This window comes from Balaenoptera borealis (assembly GCF_965194805.1).
Source record: "Balaenoptera borealis genome assembly, chromosome: 20".
Taxonomy (NCBI): Eukaryota; Metazoa; Chordata; class Mammalia; order Artiodactyla; family Balaenopteridae; genus Balaenoptera; species Balaenoptera borealis.
In genome coordinates, this window is record NC_138879.1 from 52,766,166 (window position 1) to 52,779,701 (window position 13,536).

A 13,536-nucleotide genomic window follows, 5' to 3' on the forward strand; every position below is an offset into this window, starting at 1 on the left:
ATGCTCCTTCTCTTCCTGTCCTCTCACCTGTCTCCACCACCACCACCCCCCACCTGCCCCATCTGGTCTTTGCTCTCTAGGACATGTTCTTGATGGCTGCCATGGGCCCTCCCGGGGGTGGACGGACCGTCATCTCCCCAAGGCTGCAGAGTCGCTTCAACATCATCAACATGACCTTCCCTACGGTGAGGGCATCCTGAGGGCTGGGGGAGGGGACTGTAGAAGGCAAAGCCATCTGTGGCTCAGAGAGCGACGGGGCAGATCACAGAGGGGCCCAAGGACCCCCAGGGCTGAGTTGCATTCAGGGAGCTATGATACACGGAGGGGAGACTGCTGTCCGCAGGAGCCTTGCTTCTGCTGAGCTAGGAGGGCTGCAGGGTGACAGTGCAGCCTGGCTCTGGCATGTGAAGCCTCAGAGTCCCAGTGGGCAGAGAGTGGGGGCCAAACAGACCAGGAAGGTAGAGCCTCAAAGCAGAGAGCTGGGAGCGGCCCAGGGCTAGGATGAGGCGAGGGAGCCACTCAGGGGCACCCAAAACCCTCGGAAATCAAGATAAATAATATTTTCATGCAACGTTAAAAAAAGTTAATGCCAAAAATTTACGATGAACAAGACACCAAAATTTTAAATAAGTACAAGATCAGTATAGTACCGTGCTGAGCCGCATGAGAGCCTGAGACGAAAGGAAAAACCAGCAATACGGATCCCGTCTTTATTTAAAATGTTCGTATTTCTTCATCGTGGACAGTTTGCATTAATCTTGATTTTTAAATATTACACTAAAGCATTATCCTCTTGATTTCTGAGGGTTTTTTGTGCCCCCCTTAAATTCTGCCCCCAAGACAAGTGCTTTTCTCCCCTGACCCTAGTCCCCCACCTTGGCTGAAAGGTCATGAGCCTGCAACGTTGAGTCTGAGAGCCTGTTTCTAGGAGTCCCAGATCATCCGGATATTCGGCACCATGATCAATCAGAAGCTCCAGGACTTTGAGGAAGAGGTGAAGCCCATTGGGAATGTGGTGACCAAGGCCACCTTGGATGTGTACAACACCGTGGTACAGCGCTTCCTGCCCACACCTGCCAAGATCCACTACCTCTTCAACCTTCGAGACATCTCCAAGGTGAAACTCTGTCTGACCTTTTGCCCCTTTGGCCCAGCACAGCCTCCTTGGAGGCATTCTCCTCTCCTCCAAGTAAGCCTTGGAGCTCAGCAGCATCCCACACACCCCAAACCAGCCCCATCCGGGAATGCTGCCTTCTCTAAAACTTCTGGAGGGACTCTCTTCCCTCCCTCCATCCCACTAGCCACGCCCCTTCCCTAGGTGTTCCAGGGCATGCTGAGAGCCAGCAGGGACTTCCACGATACCAAGTCCAGCATCACACGGCTCTGGATCCATGAATGTTCCAGGTGAGGTAGCTGTGCCTGCCAGATCCAGGCCTTCCCAAGCCCAAGCCCCCACCCCCCACCCGCCTGTCGCTTCCCCAAGACCACGCTCCTCTTCATTCCCAGACCTCACCCCAGCTCCCTCCCAACAGAGTCTTCTCTGACCGACTAGTTGACACGGCAGACATGGAAGCCTTCGTGGGCATCATAAGTGACAAACTCGGCTCCTTCTTTGACCTCACATTTCATAACCTTTGTCCCAACAAACGTTCTCCCATCTTTGGTGAGCTGGGAGCTGTGGCCCCTCTAGGCTGGAGACTCTTAGGAGATGGGTTAGAAGGGGAGGCGGGGCACCAAGTCCCATGGATGCGTAGGGCCCTTTGGGGAAGCCTGGGGAGGACCAGGCATTTGAGATCTGCCCCCCTCTTCCCATGACCCAGGGGACTTCCTGCGGGAGCCCAAGGTGTATGAAGACCTGACGGATCTGACGGTCCTGAGGACAGCCATGGAGACGGCACTAAATGAGTACAACCTGTCACCCGCCGTCGTGCCAATGCGGCTGGTGCTCTTCCGAGAGGCCATTGAGCACGGTGAGCACCTCCTGCTCCCGTCCCTTCTCCAGCGTCCTGGTTATGGGATATTCCAAGGAAATGGGAATCTCTTCCCAGGTTGCTCCCAAATCAAGTCTCAGAAGTTGCCTTCCTCCCTAACCCCAGATGTGCTTGTGGCCATGGGTGGGGTTTTCCTTGATGATGGTGTTTAACAGAGGCGGTGGAGGTTGAGAGTTGAATTGCTACCAGTGCTTCAGGCACCAACCTCTTCCCACGCTGCCTGGTTCCTCTGCTGCAGTTTTAGTCGTCCCAGTCCCCAGCCTAGGGCCTGGAGGTCCCCTGAGGTTGTTCAACCAACTCATTACCCTCACCCCCTACCCTCCAGTCACACGGATTGTGCGGGTCATTGGACAGCCTCGGGGCAACATGCTCTTGGTGGGCATTGGGGGCAGCGGACGCCAGAGTCTGGCCCGCTTGGCCTCATCCATCTGCGAGTACATCACCTTCCAGATTGAGGTCACCAAACATTATCGAAAGCAGGAATTCCGAGACGGTAACGCTGGGTTTCTGAGGTGGAAGAGGGTTTGGGGCTGGGAGTGAAAGATCAGATGCCTGAACTTCCTGTGATGACAAGTGAGAGGAGGGATGGAAGCCGGGTAGGGAGCCGCGCCAGGCCCGGGTGGGGTACAGGACGGTGTCCTGTATGTGTTGCCAGCTGGGGGAGGGCTCCTGAATCTCAGAAGGGGACGGAGGGACAGGATGGTGAATCTGAAGAGTCGTTCCGTCTCCTCTGGCCCAGATATCAAGCGTCTGTATCGCCAGGCTGGGGTAGAGCTCAAGGCCACGTCCTTCCTTTTTGTGGACACCCAGGTTGCTGACGAATCATTCCTAGAGGACATTAACAACATCCTCAGCTCAGGCGAGGTCCCCAATCTCTATAAGGTGGATGAGTTTGAAGAGGTGCGATCCTTCCACACCCACTACCAGTTGGTTCTTTGGCCTTCCTACCTAAGCCCTTCTCACCTAATCCCAGAGGATGCTGCTGTGGCACCCCCTCCCCCCAGCCCCCCGTTAGGTGGTGCTTCCTCTTCTGCCATCTTCCCTCGCGGGACGCTAGTGGGCCGAGCTGCTTTAAAACCCACACCCTGTCAGCCCAGCCCCACCTGCTGCTCCCTCCTCCCTCCCGCCCTGGGTTCTGCCCTTGAAACCTCAGCCCTCTGACTGGGGCCTCCGCGCAGATCCAGACGCTCATCATAGAGCAGGCCCGCGCGGAGCAGGTGCCCGAGTCCTCGGACAGCCTCTTCACCTACCTCACCGAGCGCGTGCGGAACAACCTGCACATCGTCCTCTGCCTCAGCCCCGTGGGCGACCCCTTCAGGTGACTCTTGTTACAGCCTTCTTCTCCCTCGAGGCCCCCACTCGTCGCGGGGTCCTCCTCCCCGGCTCTGGCCTCTGTGCCTTCTGCCAGCGAGACTCAGGAATAGCGCTGGCCTCTCCAGCCCTGTACACCCCGTCTCCTGGCCGTAGCCTGTGTTTCTTTCAGCAAGTTCCTGCTGCTTACATGGGAGCCTTTTGGTGTATCAGATTTCTTTATTTTTCCGGAAGATGGAGGTGTTTTTTTTGTTTTGTTTTTAAATTTTTAATTGTGGTTAAAAACACATAAAATTTAATCATTTTAGCCATTTTTTTTTCAGGTTTGTAGCTTGTCTCTTCACTTTCTTTAAGTGTTTTGTTGTTGTTTTTTTACTAAAGAGAAGTTCTTAAATTAAAAAAGAATGTTTATTTATTTATCTTGGCTGCCAGGTCTTAGTTGTGGCACACGGGATCTTTAGTTGCGGCATGCAGCCTTCTTAGTTGCGGCATGCATGCACGATCTAGTTCCCTGACCAGGGATTGAACCTGGGCCCCCTGCATTGGGAGCACAGCGTCTTAACCACTGCACCACCAGGGAAGTCTCTAACCATTTTTAAGTATACAGCTCAGCAGTGTTAAGTATATTCACACTGTTGTGCAACAGATTTCTGGAACATTCTCATTGTGCAAAACTGTAACTCTATACCCACTGGACAACTGCCCATTTCCCCCACCACCCCCAGGCCCTGGCAGCCACCCTTCTACTTTCTGTTTCTGTGAGTGACCACTCTAGATACCACGTAGAGGTGGAATCATACAGTATTTGTCTTTTTGTGACTGGCTTATCTCACTTAGCATAATGTCCTCAAGGTTCATCCATGTTGTAGCAGGTGCCAGAATCTCCTTCCTCTTTAAGGCTGAATAATATTCCATCGTGTGTATACACCACATTTGATCCATTCTTGGTATGACTAGATTTTCAAGGGCATCGGAAAATAGGAGGACAGAGAACTTGTGCAGAGAGGCAGTTTGGGTTACCATTTTGTTTATCTTTTAATATTTTTGGTTTATGGCGTATGTACCAGGCTCTGTGCTAAGCATTTTACATGTGTCACCCCATTGAATCCCCTAACAGCTCTAGTTAGTATGTTTTGTTATTCCCATTTTAGAGCTAAGGAAAATGACGTTCAAAAGATTACATCACTTGCCCCAAGATCCACACCTAGTTGGTGTGGAATCGGGTCTTTCTGACCGCAGAACCTGTTTCTAAATTCTGCACTGAATCAGCTCTGAGGGGAGCAAAACCTGGACAAGGAGATACAGGGGCACGAGGGTGGGGCTTTTAGGTTCCTGGGGAGCGGGTGGAGCTGTGACGAAGCCCGTCGCTGGAGGCTGAGTCTGCGATTGGGCTTAACTGCCTCTCGAAACCCGCGCCAGGAACTGGATCCGCCAGTACCCAGCCTTGGTGAACTGCACAACCATCAACTGGTTCTCAGAGTGGCCCCGCGAGGCCCTGCTGGAGGTGGCTGAGAAGTATCTGGTGGGAGCAGACCTGGGGACCCAGGAGAACGTGAGGCCCTCCTCCCCACCTTTCCTCACCCCCCTGCACCTCCCGCCCATTTCTGTTCTCTGTCTGCCTTTACTCTTGCTCTGTCTCACATCCTCTACGAATTGGCCTCAGATCCACAGGAAGGTGGCCCAGATCTTCGTCACCATGCACTGGTCAGTGGCTCAGTATTCCCAGAAGATGCTGCTGGAACTTCGAAGACACAACTACGTCACACCCACCAACTACCTGGAACTTGTATCTGGATATAAAAAGTATGATGAAGACTAGGGGGCACAGAGGGCCAGGGAGTTTGGTGTCTTTCGAGGGTGCTTGGTGAAATGAAGTCATGGAAAATATCCAGGAGCTGGCCAAGGGGACCCGCTCGAGAACTGGGATGTTGATGTGGAAGGGCAGAGATGCCAGAGACCTTGATTCTGTCCAGGAAGTTAAACAGAGAGATGGGGTTTCCAGGGGACGTGGCCACCTCAGGGGCCCTCTGGCTGTGACCACTTTATACACCTCTCTGTCCTTATCTTCTAGAATGATGTCTCTCTTCCCAACCACAATACAACTGTGACATTATATTTTGGGTATATATGACAATGTAGGTCCTCTTCTGTCTGCCTTTAACATCTTCTAGACTTTCCACCATTCCCAAGAATTGTATATTCATTCATTAAGTTGTACTGACTGAGTTTTTATGTGCACAACACAATAATTTGCTTTGAAGGATATAAGAGTAAGGTAAAAAAAAAACCTCACTTATTGGATTTAGTACTTCAAAGGTGAAGAAAAAGCCATTTGTAATAATAATGATAGCCAACATTAATTCATTCATTTAAAATATATTTTTGAGCACCTACTCTGTGCCAGGCACTATTTTAGATGCTTGTAATATATATGCCAGTTAACAAAATGAAGTCCTTGCCTTCCCTGGGTACATAGGCTAACATCCTGTTTAGGATTTCCCAGTCACTGCGTTAAGTTCTTTACATGCATATTATTACTTAATCCAGAAAACAATCTTGCATAGACATTTTTCTTTGGCTGTACAATGTTAAAACTCATTTTTGAACGAGTTGCCAACATTTAAAACTTGGGGAGCCTTAGAAAACTCCAGATTTCCAGTCTGTCTTGAAGCATCAGAAATTGTGGCGATACTGAGCCCATATTCATTCTCAAATGGAAAAAAACAGGTTGGAGCCCAGGGATGGCCACCCCCTGGAGAGAAGTTTGTGTTTTCTGGTTCACTGCAGCCCCCCTGTCTGCTGCACAGCGGGGAAGAGTCTCAAGTAGGGAAGTGGTGTGATGAAAACAGTAGCAAGCAAGCTGATTCTGACAGCGGTGTGTAGAGTAAATCAGAGGCACGAGAGTCTGGAAGCAGAAAGACCAGTTGGGAGGCTGTTGGCAATGATCCAGGCAGGAAATGATAAAAATCTGACTAGGATGGTGTCGGTGGCAACGGGCAGGAAGACAGGGACCAGAGCCGCTCTGGGAAGGAAGAGACTAAACGAACCTCTCCTTTCTGGGCGCCCCGGCTCCTGAGGCCCCGATCCTACTCTGTCCCCTAGCTTGCTGGCAGAGAAGCGGCAGGAGCTGCTGGACCAAGCCAATAAGCTGCGGACGGGGTTGTTTAAGATCGATGAAACTAGGGAAAAGGTGGAAGTGATGTCTTTGGAGCTGGAGGATGCCAAGAAAAAGGTGGCTGAGTTCCAGAAGCAGTGCGAGGAGTACCTGGTCATCATCGTGCAGCAGAAGCGGGAAGCGGATGAGCAGCAGAAGGTGGCCCCGCCCCCTTCCCCTGCACTGCTCCCGCCCCGCGTGCCCCCTGCTCCCCGCGCCCGCCGGGCAGGGGCTCCCCAGTCTCCACCGGTTACAGGGCAGGGAATGGGAGTTCCACTCCTCATGTTTTCTTTAGCTTTCTCTTTCTCTTACCACCAACACCGTCACCGCCACTTTTGCTCAAGGTGAAGTCAAAACCCTCGTTTTCTTTTCATCCGTAGGCTGTCACAGCCAATAGTGAGAAGATTGCGATTGAGGAAGTCAAGTGCCAGGCCCTAGCTGACAATGCCCAGAAGGATCTAGAAGAGGCATTGCCAGCCCTGGAAGAGGCCATGCGGGTATCGGGGCGGGAGGGCTCAGGAAGGGGGTGGGGCCGGCCGCCTTTGTTCTCAAAGTCCCTGGGGAAGTAGGGAAGAAGAGGGGAACTTCAGCTGGGTCCTATCTCCATAAAGGAACCTGTCTTGCCACCTGAGTCGACTCTTGTCCCCAAGTTAATCCCTTTTCCCAGGCTCTGGAGTCTCTGAACAAGAAGGATATAGGAGAGATCAAGTCTTATGGACGGCCCCCTGCCCAAGTAGAGATGGTGTTGCAGGCAGTCATGATTCTCCGAGGCAGCGAGCCCACCTGGGCAGAGGCCAAGAGGCAGCTAGGTAAGCCAGGGATCCGGAAGGTAATTAACGTGAGTCCACCCAGCGTTCCCTAATCATCAGCTGGGTGTCAGGCACTCGGAGAGACAGAGATGAAGGATGCATTGTACCAACCCTCAAAGCACAGAGCCTAGTAAGGAAGAGAAGGTATAAATGTCAGTCAAGTTTCTTTGGTTGTAAGTAACAGAAAACGACTCATCTTAATTTAAGCAAAAAAAAAAAAATTTTCATAAAGCTATAGGAATTATAGGAATATATCACAGAATCCAAGGACAGGAATGTCTTCGCTCGCCCATCCTCCAAAAACACAAGAATCAGAAAAGGGAAAACAAGAGTCTTTCTGTTTTATTCTTGTGATAGTTTTCCTGCTCTGAGTTCTGGTGGTAGAATGTAGCCTGTAAGCTGTGGTTTGGTGGCCCCTGCCCTAGAAGAAGGTGCAGAGTATATAGAAAGAGTGGTGTGTGGGGCAGTCGGGCTGAGAATGTTGAAGGTAAGTGATGGGAGATGAGGCTGCGGAGGTCTTGGAGGCCCTGGGAGCTTCGAGGGTCTAGAGAAGGGAGCAAGGTCAGCGGAAGGAGCTCGGGATGAGGGCAGATATGCTGGCCTTGGGAACTGAGCCCAGGAAGCATGTGGCCTGGATGAGGAGGGGGGTTGGGCCCTCTGGCTGAGGCCCCCTACCTTCATCCCACAGGGGAACAGAACTTCATCAAGTCACTGATCCACTTTGATAAGGACAATATCTCAGATAAGGTCCTGAAGAAGATCGGAGCCTACTGCGCCCAGCCGGACTTCCAGCCTGACATCATCGGCCGCGTGTCGCTGGCTGCCAAGTCCCTCTGCATGTGGGTTCGCGCCATGGAGGTAAGCGGTGGCCAGTGCGGTGGGGAGCAGTGAGGCCAGCCCAGGAGGAGGAGGGATGGAAGACCCAAGTGGGAAGGAAGGATCACGGGCAGGTGAGTGGGTGGCGGGTAAGAGGGTGCCTGCTGTCTCCCCGCAGCTGTACGGGCGGCTGTACCGGGTGGTGGAGCCCAAGCGGATCCGCATGAACACTGCGTTGGCCCAGCTTCAGGAGAAGCAAGCGGCCCTGGCCGAGGCCCAGGAGAAGCTGCGTGAGGTGAGCCTCACACCCGCGTTTTCCGTTTTCCGAGGTGGTCCCTCTCCCAGATTTCCGAAGGATGCTTCCTGACTGTTTATTTTTCCCTGTCAAATTCTACTCCCCTCTCCCTTACAGTCCTGTCTGCCTCCCCGTCTGTGCCTTGTTTAGACAGGCTGCCTCTGGCTCAGAAAGCTAAGCTGACTGAGAGGGTTACAAAGGCACAGGGGCACTGTCCCCAAGGAGCCCTTCCCAAGACTGACCGGGGAGTCGGCAATGTCTGCTATCCTTCGTTGGGGGCCCTTTGGAGAGGGACCCTGAGACAGTAGCCGATGAAATCTGTGTGGCAAACGTGTCTTTGCCAGGGGGATGGGACAAAGGTATCACACTGCTGCTTGGACCTGGAGGAATGTGAGGGCTTTGGAGCCTGGGGAGGGGACGGGGTCGTCTGGAGGTAGAGAGGGGTATTTCCTGTGAGCGGGCTAGACAATCCAGAAGGTGATTTCCTACAAGATATATGCACAAGTAACTCCCTAACCAGGCAGCATATAAGTTATTATCAAGAGTTCAAAATTCTTCCAGTCTATCATTTAATTTTCTATCATTGATTTGATAGGTAATATAAATACATCCGCATGGTTTGAAATTTAAAAAGTACAAAAGCATATCCAGTAAGAATTCTCTCTCCCACCTTCTACTCTCTAGCCACCAGCTCTGCTCCCTTGAAAGCAACCCATATTACAAATTATTGTTTCTCCATCCAGGGATGTTCTGTGCTTGTATCGGCAAAATTTCTTTTCTTTTTTTTTTTATATTACTTACACACACTGTTCTGCACCTTCCTATATTACTGACTTATATATCGAAGATTGTTCTATATCAGTGTAAAAAGAGTTTCTGCTTTCTTTTTACCGCTGCATGTCATGCCAGTAGATAGCTAGACCATCATTTTTCTTTTTTTAAATAGCCGTGCCACGCAGCTTGCAGGATCTTAGTTCCCTGACCTGGGTTTGAACCTGTGCCCCCTGCAGTGGAAGTGAGGAGTCTTAACCACTGGACCACCAAGGAAGTCTTTGTGTGTGTGTGTGTGTGTGTGTGTGTGTGTGTGTGTGTGTAGACCATCATTTATTTAACCATTTCCCTTTTGGAAAGACAGATTCATTGCTTCCAAGTTTTTCATCTTCACTTGCCCTCTAACTTGGTTGATGCTATCTTTTTTTTTTTTTTTTAATAAATTTATTTATTTATTTTTGGTTGCATTGGGTCTTCGTTGCTGTGCATGGGCTTTCTCTAGTTGCGGACAGCGGGGGCTGCTCTTCACTGTGGTGCGCGGGCTTCTCACTGCGGTGGCTTCTCTTGTTGTGGAGCACAGGCTCTAGGCGCACGGGCTTCAGTAGTTGTGGCTCATGGGCTCTAGAGCGCAGGCTCAGTAGTTGTGGCACATGGACTTAGTTGCTCCACGGCACGTGGGATCTTCCCAGACCAGGGCTCGAACCCGTGTCCCCTGCATTGGCAGGCAGATTCTTAACCACTGTGCCACCAGGGAAGCCCACTGCAATACTCTTAATTAAGGCCACCCTTGCAGACTACATCTTTCCTCTGCCCAAGTCCAGTTTCCTAGAAGTTGCCCTCCTTCAAACATCCTGCTTCTATAGAAATAGCCACTCACCCATGGATAAAGCTGCAGCCACCTGCCCAGGTCAGAATATCACAGGGTTGGCTTAAAGACTTCCACTCAGAGGCTTCCCTGGTGGCGCAGTGGTTAAGAATCCGCCTGCCAATGCAGGGGACATGGGTTTCGAGCCCTGGTCCGGGAAGATCCCACGTGCCGCGGAGCAACTAAGCCCGTGTGCCACAACTACTGAGCCTGTGCTCTACAGCCCATGCACCACAACTACTGAGCCTGTGCTCTACAGCCCGTGAGCCACAACTGCTGAGCCCACATGCCGCAACTACTGAAGCCCGCATGCCCTAGAGCCCGTGCTCCGCAGCAAGAGAAGCCACCACAATGAGAAGCCCACGCACCACAACAAAGAGTAGCCCTGCTCGCCGCAACTAGAGAAAGCCCGTGTGCAGCAATGAAGACCCAACGCAGCCAAAAATAATAAATAAATAAAAATAAATTAAAAAAAAAAAGACCTTCACTCAGGCCATAGAGGTTAAAAGCCAACCACACAAGTGTAGAAACCCACTGGGCTTAATACCAGCCTCTGCAGGTCACCTAGGTCGAAACACCTGTCCACACCCTGCTGTCTGCGCAGGAAACCCCCAGCCCCGCCAAAAACTTTGTGGTGTGTTTTCTGGTCTGCAAATACGTATACTCTTGAACGGATCTGAGAACTAGCAGCCTTCTTCTATACCCAAGTTCTAAGCAAATTGAGAAATAATACAAAAGGCATTTGGCCAAAATATCACCTTTAAAGGCTAAGTTGGAGGATGTGGCTGACGTCTGTGAACAAGCGGCCCCCCTAGTAGGGACCCCATCTTCAGACAGAGTTACCTGGTCTTGGGCATTTCTGGGGGGCCAGAGTGGGACTTGTGCTCACCCCTAAAAGGAAAGGGCCTGAGCTCAGTCGAGCAGTCCCAGTTTATTCTTCCCAATTTTACCAGTCAGATCAGTCACCACCTCCCCTGGAGAAGGGGTGAGAAAAAGTCCTGGAGGAGGTCTTCCAACGCACAAGGGAATGACTAAAACAAAAAACCGTAATAAGACACGATCCCAGAGGAAAAAATAAACCCAGAGAAAATTCAGGTTACAGAGAAAACTTGGAAAAGCAGACCTAGTCTAATTGGTATCATCAGACAGAGTGATTAAGGAAGAAATGACATCCACAGAACAAAAATAGGATGATGAAAGTCCAAACAGAGAAAAAGAAAGAATTCTGGGAAATTTTTAAATGATCAAAGTATGACATTGGGTGGAAGGGTAGGAGGACAACGTCATGGACTATAATATAAAACCCCAAACCAGAAACAGACAACGTGAGAGAGAGATAAGAGACACGATCCAACCCATAAGAATTTCTGAAAGAGAACACACATAATCAGGGATAATACAAGAAGTATTTAACAACCAGCTCGGCACACAGTGACCTGTCAGAATGTGTCTCAGCCGCGAGCTCACAGCCAGCCACCTGGTTCACACTGGGCACCAACCCGGGTCACAATGACATCGACACTGTTTACTGGCATTTGACCTTTATAATCAATCTAGAGACAGAGCACAGAAGACCGAGGGTGGCCTCTGAATGGGAATGTTGTCAACCTCGACGATATAAAAATAGGACATACAGCCTAAAAAGTTGGGAAGTGGACACAGGTCCACTGGGGGCTGAGGGAAAGACAGGGCAATGCTTTTGCAGTAGATAAAATAGAACTCAGTTTTAACATGTTTGGACTTCCCTGGAGGTCCAGTGGTTAGGACCCTGCGCTTCCACTGCAGGGGGCACAGGTTAGATCCCTGGTCGGGGAATTAAGAGTCCACATGCTTGGAGGAGCTGTAGAAAACAAAGAAACAAAAACCGTGTTATTTAACATTATAAAGGTAGCCAGTAGGAGAGAGAAAACTATTAGGAGTAGAGAGAAAGGGTTGGTGGTATGGAGGTATAAAGGAATCAGATCTTCATCTATCACAGCATAGAGTCCATAGAAATAGTCTAACGTTGATAAACCAGGAAACAGCTGTATAGAATATACTTGTTGTATCCGTAGAGGATGCACTGGAAGAATATTCAAGAAACAGGTCACATTGGCTACCTCGAGAAGGAAGCTGGGTAGATAGAGAACAGGGCTGGGAGGAAGATTTTTCATGCTCTTATTTATGCCTCTTGAATTTTTAAGTTACTTATTCACAAAGTAAACAATTAAAATAGAAAAGAAATAGCAGCGTCAAGATGTGCTTATGCAAGTACACGGAGGAGATTCATTACAGCATCATTATAATAGAAAATGTTGGGAAGACGCAAACGTCCATCAGCAGGAGACTTGTTCTATAAATTATGGTTCCACCATACACAAAATTATTTGCAGCTGTTAAAAAGGATGAGGCAGCTTGACAAGAACTGATTTGGAGACAAGTAAAAAATAGTAAAGTACAGGGACTTCCCTGGTGGCACAGTGGTTAAGTATCTGCCTGCCAATGCAGGAAACACGGGTTTGAGCCCTGGTCTGGGAAGACCCCCCATGCCGCGGAGCAACTAGGCCCGCGAGCCACAACTACTGAGCCCGCGAGCCACAACTACCAAAGCCCGCGCACCTAGAGCCTGTGCTCCACAATAAGAGAAGCCACCTCAATGAGAAGCCCGCACACCGCAACGAAGACCCAACGCAGCCAAAAATAAACAAATAAATTTATATAGAAAAAATAGTAAAGTACAGAACAGTGCTATTGAATGTTACCGTTTATCTTTTTGAAAAAAAATCATCCATTCAAGAAATATTTATTGAGTGCTGGGCACTACCCTAGGTCTAAGGAGTCAGTGGTGAACATGCTGCTGCCCTCACGGTGCTTACATTTTCTTTACTGTTGATGGACTCTGTCTGGAAACCTACGCTAGAAACTGGTGATAGGGCACCGCAAAGAAGAGCAGCCCCCGCTCCCCGCAACTAGAGAAAGCTCCCGTGCAGCAACGAAGACCCAGAGCAGCCAAAAATAAATTAAAAAAGAAAAGAAAAGAAAAGAAACTGGCGATAGTGGTTCTCTCTCAGGCTGGGGCTGGGGGCTGGGGGCTGGGGTCAGGAGTAGGAGGAAGATGGACCCTTCACTGTATACGTTTTCGTTGCTTCAGAATGTTGATTCATGTGAAACATATTCACTATTCAAAATTATACCTCAATAAAGATGTTTAAAAAAAAGAAGAAAACATCATACAATATAAAAACTGTATTACACAGCAAAAGAAATTGTTATAAAATCCTGTTTCTTGAAAAAAAATAAATAAAATTTCAATAGTATAAAAAAAAAGACATAAATGGGAAAAGTTATTTTCAAAAAAGATAAAGATGATGTTAGGTGTGATAATGATGTTATGATTATGTCCTTTTTAAAAAAAGAGATGCCTTATGAGGTATTTAAGGTTGAAATGTCATGAGTTTGCAATTTACTTTAAGATACTTTGGCAAAAAACAAGTTGATGGAATAAATATAGCAAAATGTTAACAACTGTTAAATCTAGGTGATGG

General features: G+C 49.5%; 1 protein-coding gene across 1 annotated transcript in view; it reads left to right on the top strand.

Moving 5' to 3' along the window:
• The window catches only part of DNAH2 (dynein axonemal heavy chain 2), a 96,184-nt gene that overhangs the window by 65,838 nt on the left and 16,810 nt on the right, over positions 1 to 13,536 (top strand). Inside the window, exons 50-64 of the mRNA XM_082371452.1 lie at positions 81 to 185; positions 929 to 1,117; positions 1,319 to 1,404; positions 1,533 to 1,663; positions 1,821 to 1,970; positions 2,317 to 2,484; positions 2,731 to 2,891; positions 3,170 to 3,309; positions 4,722 to 4,854; positions 4,966 to 5,105; positions 6,405 to 6,615; positions 6,837 to 6,953; positions 7,124 to 7,265; positions 7,954 to 8,123; positions 8,260 to 8,376. Coding sequence (XP_082227578.1) covers positions 81 to 185; positions 929 to 1,117; positions 1,319 to 1,404; positions 1,533 to 1,663; positions 1,821 to 1,970; positions 2,317 to 2,484; positions 2,731 to 2,891; positions 3,170 to 3,309; positions 4,722 to 4,854; positions 4,966 to 5,105; positions 6,405 to 6,615; positions 6,837 to 6,953; positions 7,124 to 7,265; positions 7,954 to 8,123; positions 8,260 to 8,376 — 2,160 coding nt within the window. The remainder of the gene's footprint in view (positions 1 to 80; positions 186 to 928; positions 1,118 to 1,318; positions 1,405 to 1,532; positions 1,664 to 1,820; positions 1,971 to 2,316; positions 2,485 to 2,730; positions 2,892 to 3,169; positions 3,310 to 4,721; positions 4,855 to 4,965; positions 5,106 to 6,404; positions 6,616 to 6,836; positions 6,954 to 7,123; positions 7,266 to 7,953; positions 8,124 to 8,259; positions 8,377 to 13,536) is intronic.